The sequence below is a fragment of the Equus caballus genome, chromosome 4, assembly GCF_041296265.1.
Source record: "Equus caballus isolate H_3958 breed thoroughbred chromosome 4, TB-T2T, whole genome shotgun sequence".
Classification (NCBI taxonomy): Eukaryota; Metazoa; Chordata; class Mammalia; order Perissodactyla; family Equidae; genus Equus; species Equus caballus.
The window spans coordinates 15,464,196-15,485,230 of record NC_091687.1 but is presented as its reverse complement, the minus strand read 5'-3'; the positions used below and the strand labels follow the sequence as shown (position 1 = coordinate 15,485,230).

At 42.8% G+C, this 21,035-nt stretch overlaps 1 protein-coding gene across 1 annotated transcript; it reads left to right on the top strand.

Moving 5' to 3' along the window:
* Positions 1-108: 108 nt before the first annotated feature.
* Positions 109-9,877, top strand: H2AZ2 (H2A.Z histone 2). Its single transcript, XM_023639021.2, has 5 exons — positions 109-236; positions 4,560-4,637; positions 6,972-7,085; positions 8,745-8,874; positions 9,544-9,877. Exons 1-5 carry the CDS (start codon positions 234-236, stop codon positions 9,603-9,605), a joined length of 387 nt encoding a protein of 128 aa, XP_023494789.1. The 5' UTR covers positions 109-233; the 3' UTR covers positions 9,606-9,877.
* Positions 9,878-21,035: the final 11,158 nt, after the last annotated feature.

The window sequence follows — 21,035 nt, the reverse complement described above, 5'->3', positions numbered from 1 at the left end:
AGCCGTTAGGGAGGAGGTGCCAAGGGGCGGGGTCTGGCTAGAAGGAGGCGTCCGATTGGGCGGCCGCCGGGGTTCAAACGAGCAAGGCGAGCAGGCATTGGTCGGGGCGGCGCGAGGCGGGTCCCGGTTATTGTCCCGGCTCCGGCGGCGGCGGTCGGTGCTCCGGGAGCGGCGGCAGCGGCAGCAGCGGCGGCAGCGGCTCGGCGGGAGCGAGGGCGGGAGCAGCCAAGACCATGGTGAGGGTGCCTGGGCGGCCGGGGTGGGCGGGCGGCGATAGCTGGGCGACGCCGCTACCTGTTGAGGCGGCGGGTGTGAGGGGCGGCGGGCGTGAGGCGCGACGGTGACGGCGGGGCGGGCGTCAGGCGGGCGCGCGTCAGGCGGTGATGGCAGCGGTGACGGCGGGGCTGCCGCGGTCCCAGCTTTGCTCTCCGTGGCGCCCGGGCGAAGCGAGGGGAGCGGGCCGAGGCCGGGGCGGCCCTGGCGGTGCGGCAGCACCTCCGCGCCCCGTGCGACCGACTTTGAGTCCTGAATTGTGCGGGGTTTGGTCCTGAGGCAGAGCTCGGGAAGAAAAGTGCGGCGTTTCCGAAACGTGAGAGCGCGAGCTCGGCCCCTTGGAAAGTTGAGAGGAGGAGAGGGCGCCCGAGTGTGGGGTGGCGTCGCGCGGGGCCCAGCCCGAGCCGCGCAGAGCGGGTGGATGTGTGACAGTCTCGAGGCTCAGAGCGGGGCCAGCGCTTAGGGACGAGCGCGTCGGTCCCTGTGACCTGGAGTGCGATCACTGTGCAGTGCCCGTACCGAGGCACCGGTGACAGCGACTCTGGAGCCTGGCTTCTCGAGCTGACGATTTGCGTGATCCTTGCTGGTTTTAAGGTGTCGCGCGTTTACTCTGCAGCGACATGTTGCATACGGGGTCTCCCTGTACCAGGAGCTGAAAATACGTAGGCGTTCGAGTAAGCTAGAAAGGTAGGAGGCGTCGAGTTGTCATTCTTGTTTTTAAGATTTTAAACTTGAGGGGAAGTGAGCCTGTGTCTGTTAGGCTAGTATGAAAGTATCTTGGTATCCAGTTTTCAGGTTGTTGTGTATGAAATGTGCTCCAGTTCTCTCTATAGATATATTTTGGACCAGGTTAACGCCAGTTCTTAGAATAAATAAATTCTTAGTTAATACCAGTTCTTAGAATGAAAAATTTTGTAGCGCTTGTATTTTTTTTCTCAATCAGCCATCAGATATACTAAAATGAATGTGCAGGTTGGGAGCCTGTGCGCAGTTTTGAGGGAGTTATGAAAAGAAAATACTCATTTACTGTATAGTTTTATACTCATACAGGTTTGACACCATAGAAGTTTGTTAAGTGTAAGTAATGTGTCTGGAGTCTCAAAAACCTTGGATATAGTCATTTAATATGTTGAGGTTTTTAAAAGCTGATTTCATGTCTCTGTCCTTAAAAAGCAAATAGATAAAAGAACAAATATGGATTTGAAAGAGTAAGGATAAAATTGCCTAAGAAGAGTAAATTGGGAAGCCTAGTGAGTTTTGCAGTTGATGGCTTTTAATTGATAACTAGTTCTTATTTTATAATGCAGTCATAGAGACACACCAGGATGATAGTTTTAGACTCATACACCAGTTGAGAAGTTTTAAAAGTTTTATACCAGAGCAAATACAGCTGAAAAGATTGCTTTATTTGAGGAATAAGTGGGAATATATTGTTACTCGAGCTGACCTCAGATATCAAAAAATTATGCAGTATCTTTTTTTCTGTAGCAATATGGTCAGAAATTCTTAAAATATATGGGGCATCCTGGTGGAAATCTAGAGATTCTCAGTTCTCTGTGTTAAATCAGTCTCTCTTGCTAAATTATTAAAGGTAAGAAAGAGATACGAATTAGTTCTTAGGCTTTTTTTTCCTGCTTCTAATGCCTGCCAAGGCCTTTAATTTTTTTTTAATGTGGTTTTGAGAGAGGAACATTAAGTCAACTGAGAGAGACAATTAAGAGACTATGTACAGTTGACTTTTAACTTAAAAAAAATTTTAAGAAAAGTGTTACAAAGGGGATGTGCCGTTGCATATCTTACCCTCTACTTCAAAAATATAGACCTTCACACAGCTAGCCATTCTTGTAAACTAATTTCTTTGTTGTTTTTTTTTCAGTGAAGAAATAATAGATTTAAATGGTAAAATCAGACAGAGAAGCAAAAGAGTCCAAAAGAGAACATTGGTTTCCCTCTCAATACAGATCTTCAGTATTCCCTCCCTAGAGGCAAATAACTTGTCTACCTTATTGTGTCACCTTCTAGAAATGTGTGTGTACACACACTCTGTAATACCCCATTTTACATAAACAAAGGCTCACTCCGCTTGCGTATACCTTGCCTTTTTCACGAAGAAATGTGTTTTGTGGATTGTTCTTTATCAGCACATATCTGTACCTCATTTGCTGAAATGGCTGCATAATATTCCATTGCATTTATATACCATATCCTATTAGTAAATGTTAAGATTATTTGAGAAGTATTTATTTTCTATGACTTGAAATCGTATTCGTTTAACCCCATTAGTGTAAGTTTGAAGGTCTTTTTTTTTTAATTATAAAATATACATAAAATTTACTATTTTGGCCTTTGTTTGTTTGTTTGAGGAAGATTAGCCCTGAGCTAACACCTGCTGCCAATCCTCCTCTTTTTGCTGAGGAAGCCTGGCCCTGAGCTAATATCCGTGCCCATCTTCCTCTACTTTATATGTGGGGTGCCTGCCACAGCATGGCTTGCCAAGCGGTGCCACGCCAGCACCTGGGATCCGAACTGGCAAACCTCAGGCCGCGGAAGCGGAGCATGCGCACTTAACCGCTGGGCCACTGGGCTGGCCCCCATTTTGGCCATTTTTAAGCATACAATTCAGTGGCATTAAGTACATTAATATTGTTTTGCAACCATCACTTCCAGTGTGTCCAGAACTTTTTCATCTTCCCAAAGTTAAACTCTGTACTCATTAAACAATAACTCTCCGTTCCACCCCTCTCCCCAGCCTCTGGCAACCACAATTCTACTTTCTGTCTCTGTGATTTTAACTACGTAATGTCATGTAAGTGGAATCATACAATATTTGTTCTTCTTTGACAGGCTTATTTCACTTAGCATGATGTCTTCAAGGTTTATCCGTGCTGTTGCATGTATCAAGAATTTCCTTCCTTTTTACAGCTCAATACTATTCTATTGCACGTATACACCACGTTTTGTTTATCCATTTATACACAATGGACATTTGAGCTATTTCCATCTTTTAGCTATTATGATTAATACTGTTATGAACATGGGTGTACAAACATCTCTTTGAGTCCCTTCTTTCAGTTCTTTAGGTATATACCTAGAAGTGGAATTGCTGGAGCATATGATAATTCTATGTTTAAATTTTTTTTAAGGTGCTTTTTTTTCCTCCCAGAGAGCAAAGTTCTGAATATTTCTGTGGAAATTATATATGTTGACATTGTAAAAAATTATTTTAGGGGCCAGCCCAGTGGCATAGAGGTTAAATTCGCATCTTCCACTTTGGCAGCCTGGGGTTCATGGGTTTGGATCCCAGGTGCAGACCTACACATCACTCATCAAGCCATGCTGTGGTGGCATCCCACATACAAAATAGAGGAAGAAGGCCACAGATATTAGCTCAGTGACAGTCTTCCTCACACCCAAAAAAATTATTTCATTACGTAATATTTCCAGCATAAAAGTTATGTTGACTCAATGAAGATTCTTCAGTCTAAAATTTGAGAAATATGTTCAAATTTTCTTTTTAAATCTCATTTTAAATAAGTATTTAAGGTTTGACCTCATTTTTTTCTTTTTTTTTTAAATCCTAACTCCAAGTACATCAGGTGGTGACTGTATTTAAAGATTTTATTTTTTTCCTTTTTCTCCCCAAAGCCCCCAGGTACATAGTTGTGTATTCTTACTTGTGGGTCCTTCGAGCTGTGGTATGTGGGATGCTGCCTCAGCATGGCTCGATGAGTGGTGCCATGTCCGCGCCCAGGATTCGAACCGATGAAACCCTGGGCCGCCTGCAGCGGAGCGCAGGAGCTCAACCACTCAGCCATGGGGCTGGCCCCTTGACCTCATTTTTTTTAAGCTTGTTTCTTGTGTGTGTGGGGAAGATTGGCCCTGAGCTAACATGCTAACATCTGTTGCCAATCTTCCTCTTCCCCCACCCCCCACCTCAAAGTCCCAGTACATAGTTGTATATCCTAGTTGTAAGTCCTTGTAGTTCTTCTATGTGGGATGTCACCACAGCATGGCTTGATGAGCAGTGTGGAGGTCCGTGCCCAGAATCCGAACCGGCAAACCCCAAGCCTCTGAGGTGGAGCCACTACGCTACCAGGCCAGGCTCCAACCTGATTTTTGTATAAATTAGCAAATGTTAGTATAACACACATATATTTAAAATTGAGGAAGGAGATAACCCAGATTGTTTTTTTTAACACCTAACATAAAACTAGAAGAAATTTTGTTTTCTGAATATTTTTGAAATAGCATTTTCAACTCTTCATCTGGAGCTTTTTTTCACTTAGGCTGGAGGCAAAGCTGGAAAGGACAGTGGGAAGGCCAAAGCTAAGGCAGTGTCTCGCTCACAGAGAGCTGGGCTACAGGTGATGTATCCATGCTGTCATAATTCACTATTAAATTATTTTCTTTACTGTTGTAATTCATGATCCATAGATGTTCCATTAATTGCAAAAATGTACTTGTACTATTGACCTTTAATAATGAGATTAGTTGGTCAAAATTTAAATCATAAAGCATCTGTCTTTTAATTTGTATTCTCTTCTTCCAAATGAGAACACGTTATGGAAAGATCTTAAATTAATTTGGTGATTTTGCTCTCTTAAAATCTGTTATTTCTAGATTATAATTGTGTTCCTGTTTCTTTTATACATTGTATCATATCAAAGTGAGTATGCTGTGGTTTTTGTTTTGAAGAGGTATTGGTAGTAGTATGTTAACTTACAGGGTGAGATAGAATTTTGGATAGAATAATGAACTAACCATTGATTATTTCCCCAGTCGCTTCAGTTTTAGACTGAGTGATATGCTCAAAACACTAAATATTTTCAAATTTCATATATTTGCAAATTTAAACCACAAACTCAAAATTTTCTGGCTGAGTAAAAATTATTCCCTACGTATAAGAGACACTTTTTAAACAGGAAAGTTTAAAGGCCAGGCTGTAGGGTTTGGATTTTATCCTCTTGGCAGTGGTGAACCATTGAAAGTTTTTGAGTAATAGGATGATATGATCCAGGTGGTACTGAAAGAAGGGGGACAGCAACTTACCTTCTATGGGTACATTCTATATTTTAGAACATCATGTAAATCTTAATTAGAGTTTATTTGAAATGTCCTTAATTTGAAGTAGGAGATAGAAGACAGATGGAGGCTATTGCGGTGTTTAGGAATAAGATACATACTTGAACCGGAGTGGGATGAAAAGAATAGAAGGTGTGTGTGTGCTCCCAGAAAGTGGGAGGAGAGATATAGGGTTGAGAGGAAAGTCAAAGAAAGGTTTCTCTAAGGCTTAGAACCTGAAGGACAGAGGAGTTTGTAGTAGAGGCAAGTTATGAGAGAATAAATTTCAGTGGAGTCATTTTGAAGTTCCACCAAAATATCTGTGTAAAAATGTCCAAAAGTTGTAGATTTGAGTCCAGCTTTCCAAGAGAGGTGATTGAAAGAATTACAAGTTTAAGATCGTTTATATAAAATTGGCAGTTCATGCTATGGATGAGTTTCCTAAGTAGAGCATGAGAAAGAAACACAAAGACATTGGTGGATGCCTCAGAAACACATGGTATTTGAGTCAGAGAAAGGAAAGACTGAAAAGGAATCAGAGTTACTATTAGAATTCTATGTAATCTCTGCAGTCTAAGAAGAAATGGTTTTTGAGGTCCTTCTTTGTGTCAGACAACATGCCAGTCACTGAGCATGCTGAGGGGGAGTAAGGCATGGATCCTGCTCTTAGGGAGCTCAGAATTACTTAGGGAAGGAGTATAAACAACAGCAACAAAAGTTGTGCCTTTTCTCCTTAAGGATGCAATCTAGAAGTGTTTAATAGGTTCCATAATTAAAATGTCACCACTGGCCTTTAAGAATGGTGTTTAACAGAAGCTAAGTTTGGATTAGGAGAAAATGGGTGACAATAAGGGTTTCAGGATTTGCTTTTAAGTTTTGTGCTGGAAAGGAGATATCTGGACTGTAACTGGAAGCAGTTGCCATAGACATGTGGAGAAATTTTAAGTGAAGTGTGCAGAAGGAAAGGAGCCAGTGGAAAGGAAGTAATAATTGGAGCTGTTGAAATGCTGGAGCAGTAACAGGGTGAGGAAGGTCTGTAAGAAAGTTGATGGGGGACAGTCAAGGGCACAGACAAGGAGGATTAGGATACCTTGGAAGTGAGCAAGTACTTCTTCTCAGAAAGGAGAAAGAGTCATAATGAGAGAATAGTTGTTGGTTTTTCTTAGCTATCAGGTCACCTCTTGAAACTGAGGAAAGAAGAATAGAGTTGGGGCCCAAGGAAGGTGGTGGAGGTTCAAAGTCACATGAGGCTGTTATGTGAAGGAATTAATTAGATACAATACAGTTATTAGGCCATGTGGGATATGCAGTTGATGGCTGCACAGCATAGTTTCTCTTCATTTTATAATGACATTCCATATTATGCAGAAATTAATTCATAAAACCCTGTGGTGGTTCTTGTTTTTTAAACTTTTATTCTCTGCTTAGCAGGATAAAAGGCATGAAGATATTAGGCTGATTACTAGGGCATAACACACAGGCCCTGGAAACTCTTAATTGCCAAATAAGTTTGGCTTCTAATATCTGTAACCAAATTTTTTATTTCATGCTTTACTCATTATGCAACCTTTGATTACACTCAGTAATGCAGTGTTAAGACTCTTCATGCTTCCCCGTTTGGGTGATGTCTCTTTCAGTTTCCCGTGGGCCGCATCCACAGACATTTGAAGACTCGTACCACAAGCCACGGAAGGGTCGGTGCCACTGCTGCAGTGTACAGTGCTGCAATTCTGGAGTACCTCACTGCTGAGGTTTGTGGGGAAAATGTCTGTCATCTATGGGAATCTAAAAGGTGACCTAGACTGTAAATGGCTGAAACCCTTGGAATATGGGTTTGAAACAAAAAAGACGCATATGCTCATTGGCTTCCTTAATAGCAGTTTTAGATGTATCTTATCAGCCTATTACCTAGTACCAATGTCAAAAAGAACCTTGGTGTACTCGTTTTAAAGTTAAGCAAGAGTCAACAATCCATATATTTAAGTGACATGACAAAGGAGTGTAAAATAATTTAAATACTGTACTACTAATTAACTCTGAAGTATGTATGTAATGAATGTGATATTTGTGAAGTTACAACATAACTTCTTAGTGAATGAAGAGTTGGGGTGGGATAAGGTTTTGCCAGTATGATGATATGTAAAAAAAATCACAAATATGATGATATGAAATTTGGTAAAAGACAATCAGTCCTTCTGGTTCTCTGCATGGTTGTATGTGTAAAATGCTGTATCTGTTCAGTTTGACATTTCAGGAAGATAAGTTAATTGAGTACGAGTTTGTAATTCTTAGGTCATGGACCATCACTTCCTCCATCCCAGCCCCTCTTAAGGAAAACAAATGGAAAGCCATGAAACTCCTTCAGCTACATTCCAAGCCAGAGAAGTAATTTGATAGTAAGCAAGTCTAGTAGTAGAGATAGCCAACCTAGCAGAAACAAAGGAAGAGTTCTCACTCAGGAAAGATATGGTTGAGAGCTAGGCTGAAAGATATAGGTGTAACCTGTATGTTAATTATCATTGCTGTCATTTCATTAGCCTCACTAAGTCATTTGTGTCCCATTGGAGATTTAACATTGAATTATGGACAGTCTCAACTATGGAGGCAAAAAATAAATTAAAAATGCAGTTTTATGGCCAGCTGGGACTTTGAGATTCCTCTAATTGAAAATTCCCAGTAGGGCTTTTAGCTTATTGCCTACAGATTATAGGGCTCAGTGATGTTAAAAACTCTGAATAAGAAATTATTTTAATTATATTTTTAAACTTGCTACCAGTACTAAGATAAATTCCAACCATTAAGGGCAGTGCAAAAATAAACTCTCATAGGGGCCAGTCCGGTGGCCCAGCACTTAAGTTCACACGTTCTGCTTCTCTGCGGCCCGGGGTTCGTCAGTTTGGATCCTGGGTGCGGACGTGGCACTGCTTGGCAAGACATGCTGTGGTGGGCATCCCACGTATAAAGTGGAGGGAGATGGGCACGCATGTTGGCTCAGGGCCAGTCTTCCTCAGCAAAAAGAGGAAGATTGGTGGCAGATGTTAGCTCAGGGTTAATCTGCCTCAAAAGAAAAAGAAAAAAAAAATACATGATTTTTCTAGATGTTCACATTTAGAATCTTGGCTAAAGGATAGTATTATCCCTTGTCCTTTCTGTAGAGGTAGGTTTTCAGGTTTTTTTCTCAAGTCTCTAGTGCTCTTGCAGACAATGAATATGAAAGGGTCAAATGAAGTAATGAGAGTTCTATAAAGGCATTATAGAAATATGAAAAAGAAAAATGTATTATTGGTTTATGTATTTTGTGTGTTTTATGTACAGAGTCTATAGTGATCTTTTTAGCTATGATTGCAAGTCTACACCGAATCCTTAAACATTCACTCTTTGTTTGATGTGCTCTCACGGATGCCTTGTAGGTGCTGGAGCTGGCAGGTAATGCTTCCAAGGATCTTAAAGTAAAGCGGATCACTCCGCGTCACTTGCAGCTTGCGATCCGCGGTGATGAAGAGTTGGATTCTCTTATCAAGGCTACCATAGCTGGGGGTGGTATGTATTAATTACCTCTTCAACCTAGATTGCTGTTGGCCTTTCTAACTAAAATATAATTCGGATCAGTGATTTAATGCATTTGAATAGCCAATTATAAAACATAAACTTAAATTCCTTAAGTGTTAAATCTATTACACATCTAGGCTTCTTTTCATTATGATTCATAAATATTTCTTCTCCTTGTAGCCATATACAGTGCTATTTTTATTTTAGTAAGTTCTTTATTTAAATTTCATATATGATATTTAAAACCTGGTGTTTAAGATATTTCTCATACCCTGTAAACTATGTTTGAAAAATGATCTTGAGAAATTGATTAATGTTGAAAGTCAGATGAGTCCAGATCGGTGAAGATGGGATATAAGTTGGTGGCTCTTAATCCTTTTTGGATCACCTTTGGAGAACCTCTTGAAAGCTATGATTACTCCTCTCCAAAAAACATTAAATCATACCATTTTACATACAGTTTTAGAGGGGTTCCCAAACCCCTCTAAAGAGAGGGGAGTCCTGATGTAAATACTTTTTAACAGGATCAGAATGTGAAAGAGGACTTAAGTAAATTTCATTCTTTGTATAATTGCTCTTTTTGGTTGAGGCACTGAAGTATAAGATATGGCCAGCTTAAAGGTTTTTTTAATAATACTCTTTCTTTTCATTTCATTCTAGGTGTGATCCCTCACATCCACAAGTCTCTAATTGGAAAGAAGGGACAGCAGAAAACTGCTTAGAGAGTTGTTTTAACCAACCCTCTTCCTCCCCGTCATTGTACTGTAACTGAGACAGAAGAAATAATGGGGATATGTGGAATTTTTAAAACAGTTAAATGGAAAAGCATAGACAATTACTGTAGACATCATAAAAGAAACATTTGTACGTTCTTAGACTCGAAGTTTGATAAAAGTACCTTTTCATGTGGCAACAGCTGTGTGTTGATTGGCTAGATTTCTCCCATGTGTTTTATACAAAAATGGAATTGATAAACCATTTTTTACAAAAATAATTTGTCTCAAAACTGTTCTGTTTGTGATGTGTTGGAAATATTTTGCTCATCCTTTGAAATTTTTTAAATTTCAAATTGGTTATCATATATTCAGAACAATCTTAAAGCAGAAATTGGGAATATGGCTTTACCATGATGGTTACCATAGTGTACTGAATCTCAGATGCTATCTATTTGTAGTATGCGTCAGTATTTTACATACCACAAAAGAAAGAAAAACTCTGCCAATTAAACCATGATACACCATCACTTATGATATGCATCCTGATTTTAGAGATGTTAGAATATGAAAATGTGTGCATTTAGAATTGATGAAATAGGATAGCAGAATTATTTTAGTTATTTAATGAGTACTTACTGTGTGGCAAGCCCTGTGCTAAGTGTTTTACTGATCAAGAAATTTTATTACCCCCACTTTAAAGATGTGGAACCTGAGGCTCAGAGAGGGTAAATGGTTTGCCAGAAAACATTTATCTAGTCGATAGAAAATGGCAGTGCTAGAATACAAACCTAGATTTGGCTGACTCCAGAGCCCACACTCTATATAGAATTGAAGTTAAATTCATCAGTTTTCTTCTTTTGGCTTAAAATTCCAACTTTTATTGGTATTATTGATACAGTAATATTCAGTAATTTGTACAATAATTTAAAAGTTATTTTCTTTGTCAGTTTCTAAGTAACTATTGTAAGATTTAAGTTAATGTACTCATTAATGGTCCATCAGAAAATTATATTTTTCTGCCTGGAAGTCTTCATTAAAAAAGGAAAGCTTTTAATGTTTTATAATACAATACTATCAAAACAAAACTCTCATTTTAAAAACTTATTTTATTATGGAAATTTTCAAAAATACACAAAAATAAAGAGAATAGTATAATGAACCCCTGTGTACTCATCCTCCAACTTCAGCAGTTATCCTGTGGTCAGTTTTGTTTTATCTGTATCCCCACCTGAGCCCTCCTCCCAGTGGATTGGTTTGAATCCTGTTATAGGTATGAATTGTTTTCATGTCTCCTTACTTCAGTGTGTCTCTCTAAAGATGGGACACTTTTTAGACATAACCACAATACCATTGTTTTAAGACAGCTGACACGTTTTATAAATATCAAATATCCAATCAGTATTCAAGTTTCCCTGATTGTCTCTTTGTTTTTGGGGTTTTGTTTTTAAAGATTTTATTTTTCCTTTTTCTCCCCGAAGCCCCAGGTACATAGTTGTGTATTTTTAGTTGTGGGTCCTTCTAGTTGTGGCATGTGGGACGCCACCTCAGCATGGCTTGATGAGCGGTGCTGTGTCTGTGCCCAGGATCCGAACTTGTGAAACTCTGGGCCGCTGAAGCAGAGCACGTGAACTTAGCCACTTGGCCACAGGGCTGGCCCCTGTCTCTTAGGTCTTTACAGTTGATTTGTTGGAATCAGGATCCAGAGAAGATCTATATCTTACATTTTGTTGATATCTCATAAGTTTCTTTTTAATCTAGAAGTTTCTCTTCTCTTTGTTTTTCTTGTAATTTAATATTTGAAGAAACTGAGCTATTTGTCCTATAGAATTCTCTCTAAATGTGGATTTTACAGAATGCATCCTAATGGTATTTAACATTTTTTCTCTGTCCCTTATATTTCCTTTATGCCGACAGGTCTAGAGGAGTGGTTTTTGTTCCATTTGGCTTTTTCATAATAATAATTCATAGGTGATATTCTATACTCCCTGTCGGGGAGCGCCTAATGCCTTCCTGTCTCTCATCTTGTAGAGTTAAGACTGATGGTAGGTTTGGATGCTGCCAGCCCACTCCATCCCTTATAAAGTTCTCTGTCAGCTTTTCCTCTAAGAGTTTTACCTGTCATAAGCTAAAACTAATGATCATTAGCTATCGTTGCCCAGATCTGAGAGTCCATTAAGGGTTGCCAATGGGTGATATCCTATCATTCCTTCTGCATCTGGAATTCTATAAAGAACTTTTGCTCTTCGGTTTACAAAGCAAGATAAGAAGAAAATTTCAAATTTTGATTGAGTTATCTCTGCACACACTTTGAAGTTTCATATTGAGAGGACCCACAGTTACCCCTGTGTGAAGTTTTAGTAGTTTTTAGAAACCAATGTAGCAGGGCTGGCCCAGTGGCGCAGCAGTTAAGTTCACAGGTTCCGCTTCTTGGCAGCCTGGGGTTCACCAGTCGGATCTCGGGTGCAGACATGGTACCTCTTGGCAAAAAGCCATGCTGTGGTAGGTGTCCCACATATAAAAGTAGAGGCAGATGGGCACGGATGTTAGCTCAGGGCCAGGCTTCCTCAGCAAAAAAGAGGAGGATTGGCAGTAATTAACATAATGCCCTCAGGTCCATTCATGTTGTCACGAATGACAAGATTTCATTCTTTTTTTATTCCATTATATATACCACATTTTCTTTATCCATTCATCCGTCAGTGGACACTTAAGTTGTTTCCATGTCTTGGCTACTGTGAATAATGCTGCAGTGAACATGGGGGTGCAAATATCTTTGAGAGTGAGTGTTTGCATTTTCTTTGGATAAATACCCAGAAGTGGATTTGCTGGATCATATGGCCGTTCTATTTTTGACTTTCTGAGGAACCTCCATACTTTTTTCCTTAGTGGGGCTGCACCAATTTACCTTCCCACCAACAGTACACAAGGGTTCCCTTTTCTCCACATCCTCACCACGACTTGTTATCTGTTGTCTTGATGATAGCTGTTCTAACAGGTGTGAGGTGATATCTGTCTCCTTGTGGTTTTGATTGGCATTTCCCTGATGCTTAGTGATGTCGAGCATCTTTTCATGTACCACCTGTTGACCTTCTGTATGTCTTCTTTGAAAAAAAAGTCTATTCAGATCTTCTGCCCATTTTTTAATTTGTTGGTTTTTTGGGGTTTTTTTTTTTTTTTTTTTTGGCTGTTGAGTTGTAGAAGTTCTTTGTATATTTTGGATGTTAACCCCTTTTCACATAGATGATTTACAAATATTTCCTCCTATTCTGTACGTTGCCTTTTCATTTTGTTGATGGTGTGATGGTTCTTTTTTGATATTTTATTATGAAAAAAAAATTTTTTTTCTGAGGAAGATTGGCCCTGAGCTAACATCTGTGCCAGTCTGCCGCTATTTTGTATGTGGGTCACTGCCACAGCATGGCTGCTGACAAGTAGTGTAGGTCCATGCCTGGGAAGAACCCAGGTCACCAAAGCAGAGTGCACCAAACTTAACCACTAGGCCACAGGGCTGGCCCCATGAAAATTATTATTTGTATGTGTGAGGAAGATTGGCCCTAAGCTAATATCTGTGCCGATCTTCCTCTGTTTTGTATGTGGGATGCTGCCACAGCATGACGATGAGCAGTGTGTAGGTCTGCACCCAGGATCTGAACCCACAAACCCCGGGCTGCTGAAGCCGAGCACGTGAGCTTAACCACTACGCCGCTGGGCTGGCCCCAGCCCATGAAAAGTTTTTAACATGCAAAAAAGTTAATTATACAGTGAATAATTCTTATACCTACCACCTAGATTCTACAATTAATATTTTACTCTGTTTTATCACATAATTTATTCATCTATGGGATGGCCCTAATTTGCCTGCTGGTTTTTTCCCTCTATTTGTCCTGTTGTTTCTTCTTAGAGAAGAGAAGGTGTTCCTAGACCAAATCGTGTCATTATATTAAATGATTGAGAGATTCTGATGATCTAGTGAAACAAGATGTCACTAGGATATGTGCTAAATTGAATCAAGGCTGAATGTGCTGAATAAGGACTTTTTTTTCTCAGATTTTAAGCAAGATTCTTCATCTATTTAAGAGGAGCTTTGATTAAAAGTAATTTCAGAGCACTTTTTTGTGCACATTCTATTTGTCCCTTTGGGTAAACCACATTGCTGCAGTGTCGGTCCACACCGCCACCCCTGAGTGAAGGTGTAGTGAGTCTGGGGACTTCCAGACACTGGAAGGGTGAGAACATGGTGGGTGGAAGGGGTGTAATAAGCATCCATTTCATGGTTTTTGTTTCGTAAGTGAGGAGGTCAACATGAACTGTGTCAAAGTTAAAGACCACCCACCCCTTTTAAAATCGGCCTTTGCGTAATCTACCAGTTAGTTAACTAGCGTTTCTTAATGTTCAAATATGGAGTTAATCCATGTTCACGTGAGGCCCGGTCTAACCGCCGTAACTGCTTGAACACCTGGCAGAGTAGGTGATGTGCTTCTGAAGGGAGGGGTGTTTTGTTTCGGGGTCCGTAGTACGCGAGGTTCTAAGAGACAGAATTTGGGCCCCCATGACCTTCCAACCTTCTGTCCCCTGCTGTTCTGCCTGTGAATAGTTTACATTACATGGCAAAAGGGACTTTGCAGATGTAATTTAGGTTTCTGAAATACGGATATCTGGGTGGGTCCGGTGTAATCTCGAGCCCTTAAAAGTGGAAGAGGAAGCTGGCGGCAGGTTCCAAGGACTCGAGGTGACACTGCTGGCTTGAAGGTAGAGAGGGCCGCATGGAAGACTGGAGAAGGAAATGAATTCTGCCACCAACCAGCAGTCCCGGAAGAGGGCCTTGAAGCACAGATGAGAACTGCAGCCCTGGCCAGCACCCTGATTTTAGCGGCTGACCCCCTGTGTAAAGGGTCTGCCATGCCACAGTAGACCTCTGACCTGCAGGAACGGTTGTTTAAAGCCACTGCATTTGTGGTAATTTGTTCCAGCAGCGATTGCAAACAAATAGAGGAATACATGTAAGGTTTGCAAGTGTCAGGCTCCTGATGGGTATTGATTTATGACTTCTTACAAGCAGAGAGCAAGAAAGATTGGGGTTGCAGTTCTTCCAAAGGTGATCTACGCCTAACAATTGTGGAGTCGGGTACACCTGGGTTCAAATCTTACTGGCTGGTCCCAGACTGGGTGGCCTCTCTCCCTCCCAGGAGTGGAGGTGATAACAGTGCCTCCTTCACCTCCTCACATACCGACCCGAGTGAGAGAACATTCACAAGGTGCTTAGCTCAGTGCCTGCTGCCCAGAGAACTCCGAGAGTCCCTAAAGCGCCGGACCGTCTCTTTCCAGTCAGCAGGTTTAAGCAGAGCCTTTTTTTACCAGAGGCTCAACAAGAACATGGACACATCAAACTCAATTCAGAACGTTAAACAAGGACTCCCAGGCCAGTCACTTCGAGGACTACTGCAGAAAGTTCCAAGGTCAACGTTAAGAATGAGTGCTGATAAAGAAATGTGCAAATTATTAGGATGTTGATAAGTCAACCCATGACGTTCTGGAGAGACGTATCTGAGTACCTTCTGTATCCCCAAATTGGCAGTCCTGTCACAGTGCATAGTTTCATGAAACTTTCAAAGAGCATCTCAGTTACTGGTAATATGTGAACTAAGAAAATAGCTACATTAAAATAGGAGTTCCCAGGAGCTGGCCTGGTGGCGTAGTAGTTAAGTTCACGTGCTCCACTTCAGCGGCTCAGGGTTCATGGGTTCAGATCCCAGGCGTGGGCCTACACACCACTCATCAAGCCATGTGGCATCCCACATACAAAATAGAGGAAGAGTGGCACAGATATTAGCTCAGGGCCAATCTTGCTCACCAAAAAAAAAAAAAAGGAGGAGTGCCCTACCATTGGCTCTGGTCTTCTCGTCTCCTAGCTGCAAGTACCCGAGACTGGAACAATGCCCCTTGAAAATTGTAAATTACAATGTGTGTCATGGATCTTTGAATAGATACATGAAACTTAGTGAAACCAAGACCAGGAAATCTTTGCATGCCAAAGATCTATGTACTTTGTATGTGACAGCAGGGCCCAGGAGTTCCATGGCCACATCCTTACAAATCAGCACTCCCCGGCTGCCGGCGCTGTTGCCTGTAGACATGGTCACATTAGTTGGAGAGTCGTATTTTTATCAGAATCTGTGAATATCATCTCTGATTGATAATTACACAAAAGACTGCTCTAGATTTTTTTTAAAGATCATTCTAATTCTGTAAGTAAACTCCGAAATTGTACAGCCACTGTACAGCTAAAATCTCAACATCCAAGGTTGGGCTAGTGTGATAGTGTGATTTATAATAAATACATATTTTGGTCTTCATCCATCGTTCCTGGCTCACAGGTCCCAAAACCCTTGGGATTTCCTGAGTGCTAAGAGCAATGGGAGCATCTTTTGTCATAATATTTGGTCTCTTGTCCTCATTTCCTGAAGATGCTTCAGAGTCATAAAGGTGAAATGGTGTCTTGTTATTCATAACAAGCCCCTTGCCACCCCAACTAGGTTTATGTTAATGAGGTGACTTTGGAAGCACCTAAGGATGGGACCTGGTTGCCAGGAGAACCAACCATGCGATTAGAAGGTTGGAACTTTCAGTGCTACCCCTGACCTCTAGAGAGGGGAGATGGACTGGAGGTTGAATCAATTGCCAATGGCCAATGATTTAATCAATGCTGCCTCTGTAATGAAGCCTCTATAAAAACCCAAAAGGACGGGGGTTCAGAGAGCTTCCAGGTTGTGAACCAGAATGCATCCATGTGCTGGGCCCCAAACTCCACGGGGACAGAAGCTTTTTGCTTCGGGAACTCACCCTACGTATCTCTTCACCTGGCTGTTGTTTTGTATCCTTCAATGTCCTTTGTAATAAATGGGTAATCTAGTGAGTAACGGGTTTTTTGAGTTTGGTGAGCTGCTAACAAATTGAACCCAAGGGAGCCGGGGGACCTCTGATGTACAGCCATTGGGTCAGAAGTACAGGTGATAACCTAGACCTGCAGTTGGCACCTAAAGAGGAGGGCTGGCTCACAGGACTGAGCTCTTAACCTGTGGGATCTGACACTATCTCCAGGTAGAGTCAGAATTGAGTTGAATTCTAGGACACCCGGCTGGTGTCAGAGTTGCTCAGTGGTGTGAAGAAAACCCCACGCATTGGAATTGAGCGCAGGAGTGAAGCTAGTTTCTCCCAGTTTGGCCCAGATTTTTCAGGGAAGCCCAGTTTGGCCTAAAAGCTCCTTACCCCAATCCTCCTTCACTAAGAGGACGCAGGCCCGCTCCTCGCTCCCACCTGCTTTTCATCGTGAGCCCTGTGCTCGGGGCTGTTTCCTGTTCTTGGGACATTTAGGAGCTGCCTCTGCAAATGCAGCTTGCTTGGAGAGTTAGGAACAACGCTATGCTACGAGTTATTCCAAAAATTCGCCTAGTCTGGGCTTAGGATGTACTTTTGAAAATAAGATTGCCTCTCCTTAAACTCTTTCTATAGTTAAGACCTTTCGCTATTTGAATTGTATTCCTTTCTAACTTTGAATGTCTGCATTTGAGTATAACAGAGATAAATCTTTATGAACAGACGAGATTAGAGTTGGCCACTGATGGTGGTTCCCAAATATTTGTTCATGGATGTTTCATTACCCGGATGAGTGTATTACATAATAAAATTGAGCAAAGGTAGTCCTTTTCCAACTGACAGAAAAAACAAGCCAGTTGATTGTCTTGTCAATTTTAAGTTTTTCTTAAATTTTTCCTATATCGCTTATCAGCAAAAAATGAAAAAGTAGCCTACCAATATTAATGGAAGTGCTGAGCATATTCTTGTAATTGGTGTGGTTTTTCTGTGGATATGTGTGCTTGCTTTGATCTTTTATTGTATTTACCTTATTGTCACATTTTCTCTTGGTAAAGTTGTTCCTAGTTTATATGATGGAATTAAATACATTCTGTGTAAAAGAGTTGGGCTGGACTGAGTAATCTCTGGAAGATCCTTTTCCGCTTTAAAAAGTAGGAGACAGGGGCTGGCCCCGTGGCGGAGTGGTTAGGTTCGCGCGCTCCGCTGCAGGCGGCCCAGTGTTTTATTGGTTCGAATCCTGGGCGCGGACATGGCACTGCTCATCAAACCACGCTGAGGCGGCATCCCGCATGCCACAACTAGAAGGACCCACAACAAAGAATATACAACTATGTACCGGGGGGCTTTGGGGAGAAAAAGGAAAAAATAAAATCTTTAAAAATAAAAAAAGTAGGAGACAGGGGCCGGCCTGGTAGTGCAGCGGTTAGTTGTGCACGTTCCGCTTCTCAGCCGCCCGGGGTTCACCAGTTCGGATCCCGGGTGCGGACATGGCACTGCTTGGCATGCCATGCTGTGGTAGGCGTCCCACATATAAACTAGAGGAATATGGGCACAGATGTTAGCTCAGGGCCAGGCTTCCTCAGCAAAAAGAGGAGGATTGGCAGCAGGTGTTAGCTCAGGGCTAATCTTCCTCAAAAAAAAAAAAAAGTAGGAGACAATGAATTCCTGTCATTGAAGGTGTTCAAGCGGGGCTGACCTAGCCCTCAGCAGAGGGACCTGCTGGCCTCCTCCCAGTGTCCCACCTCCACTGCAACCATGGGATGAGGCTGGCGAAATGCAGGCATAGGAAGATGATTCAACATCCAGGGGTCACATATCTAAAAGGGGACAGAGCTGAGAATCTGGTCTGTTTAGCTCCAAGACTTAGAATTTTTTCTATAGTTGGGGAAGGTCACTAAACATTTTCTTTGAAAACCTACCACATGCCCTATGTGGATTTATCTCATTTAATCCCCTGAATATATCTGGGAAATAAATACCAGCCTTAGCTACAGACGAAGAAATTCAGAATCATAGATGTTAGATAGCTGGCTCCAGCTGGCGGCATAGCTGGAATTTGAACTCGGATCAGCCTGACTGCCAGCTGCAGGCTCTGTCAGTGCAAAGGACACGATGGTATGCAACGGGGGTCTGCCACCACCCGTGGATGTGCCACACATTGTTCTGGTTTGCTTGAAGCTTCATTTAGAGAATGTGATTAACACAGGTCTGGAAGTAACTATAAAGTTCTCATTCTAATGTCTCACACTTAGAGCCAAGTGGCCTCATAAGCTCAGATGATTTTGTGCCCATTGATCTTGTGGGTTGCAGGAGTCCTCTAATATGTACAAACGAGACATGCCTAGCTCCTGGTGGACAGAAGCCGTGGCTCCCTTTGAGAATGAAGCCTGGAAGCAGGGCATGTCAGCGGAAAGTGCCGTCAGCTGCCGCTCCCTGCACACAGGCTCGCTAGTCTCCAGCAGCCTCGCATTTCCCAGCACCGCCAGGGGGAATCGCCCACAGCCCTGTGACTCTACAGGCTCCCGCCCTCAGTGGGTGGCTGTGGTGCCTGGGGACCCTGGATGAGGAACTCTACCCCATGGCGGTCTTGGTGAAAGTTAGCAGCATAATCAGATGTGACAGTTGTTATCCTGCCAAAAGGCTTGTTCCTTGTCTCCTGCACGTACCACCAGGCGAGCTTCCTTTTTCTCCTATCTGTCAGTGGCATCAATGCCTCAATTCGCATTCCACTTTTTCTCCCTCTGCCCACTTCCTTCCTGTCTTCTTCCTCAGCTGTGAGCACAGCCACCAGACTTCCCAAATTTTTCAGAGAGTCCAGTTTCAAATACACGTCCTAGAGTATATTCACACTATATTCATACTTCCCAGGGCACACGTTCTGATCTTCCGTTCTGACAACTCCTCCTCAGAACTCCTCAGATCCTGCCCCCTCCCACTCCCTACCTAGGCCATGATGGTCACCTCTCACCAGTCTCCCATTTTAACCCATTTTGCACACCACGACCAGATTAATGTCCCCAAAATGTGTCCCGTTTAGTGTGGCAAACCCTGCTCACAGGCTGACTCTGAACACCTCAAAGCTTCTTCCGTTACTGGGTCCTCTGCCACCAAATTCGGCTTTTCTTCACCATCGGGTGTGACTTCCTTTCCATCTCTGGTTCTTTGTTGTATTGAAAGTCTGCCACGCGCCATGGCAGCAGGTTTATTGGAGACGTAAAGACCGCTGCTCTCAGGCTGCCACAGTCAAGCAGCTCATAACTAAGTGGAGGGGTGAGAGATGGGCGCCCAGAAGCTTCCAAGTCTGAGGCTGCAGGTGACAGGGCGCCCAGGGGCGGGCAGTTCCTTCCCACTGTCCACAGATTGTTTTTTCAAGTAACACCTATCCTATTAAGGTTTTTTAAAAGTGTTCAAAAGAAAAAAGGTGTTTTGAAGTGTTTAAAGTGTCCAAATATAAAAACACCTCAGCGTTCAGAGGAGAGCTCTGCTGAGGGGCTGGAATGTTCCTGGAGAGTTTCGCCAAGTGAGAGAGAGGCCCTTGGAGCAGGGGGAACTGGGTCCGGGGAAGGGGGACCAAGGGACGGGGAGCAGGCAGGCAGGCACTCCAGGATTGGGTGAGTGCAGAGGCATGCTAAGGGGCTGCAGGAGATGCCCTGTGCAGAGCGGTGGGGAGTGAAGACTGCCTGGAAGGGAGTAACAAGCTAAGAGATTGAATTTTGTAAATTTTGTTCCTCAACCTTCTGCCTCCACAGTGTTTCCACGTGCACACAGTGACCCTTCCTTAACGGGGAAGACGTGGTCTGAGAGTCTCAGGCGAGCCTCCTGACTGCATGGAGGACGAGGTGAAGGGGAGGAGCGTTTAGGACAGACAACCGGAGAATGAAGATACCGGCTCTTGATTAGACATGGGCACGTCTGTATAGACACTGGATACTCTCCAGAGTATCCTACTCCAGAGAAACACGGCAGCCTGCGCCAGCACGCCAAGGAGAAGGGGCCCCGCGGAAGAACCTCTTGAAGGAAACAGCATTAGAACAATTTTCTCAAACCAGGGAATGCTACAGCCCGAGGGGCCACCGCTTTGAGAGGACTCTGGGCCCTGAGCCTTGGCCCAGTGGGAGGTTACCAGAGTAATGGCCGCCCCGGTCTAAAATGCTTGCTGCCAGAGGGCAGAAGGAGTCATCTAAAACTCACAAGTTGTTCTTGGGATAAACCCCAGTCAGTTCCTGTCTTCTGACAGACACCTTCATCCTTCCTTTGGCATGAAGGTGTTTCCTGTTTCTCCAGCCTAGCCCGAAATGGGCACTCAACATTGACCCACCTTTCTACAAGGTCATTGATCTATCCTCTACATGGTGATTGATCTATCCTTCTGCAAGGTCACTGATCTGTCCTTCTACAAGGTCACTGATCCACAATAGGTGGCAAATCTGGACGTTAGCTGAGCTTCAGGACTGGGTTTCCCTCGTGGCCTGTGTGCTTCCACCGCCAGCGACACTGCTGCACCCGGCTAGTGTGTGATATCAGGGGCCCAAGTGGAGAACCTCACAGCCCAAAACACTGTCT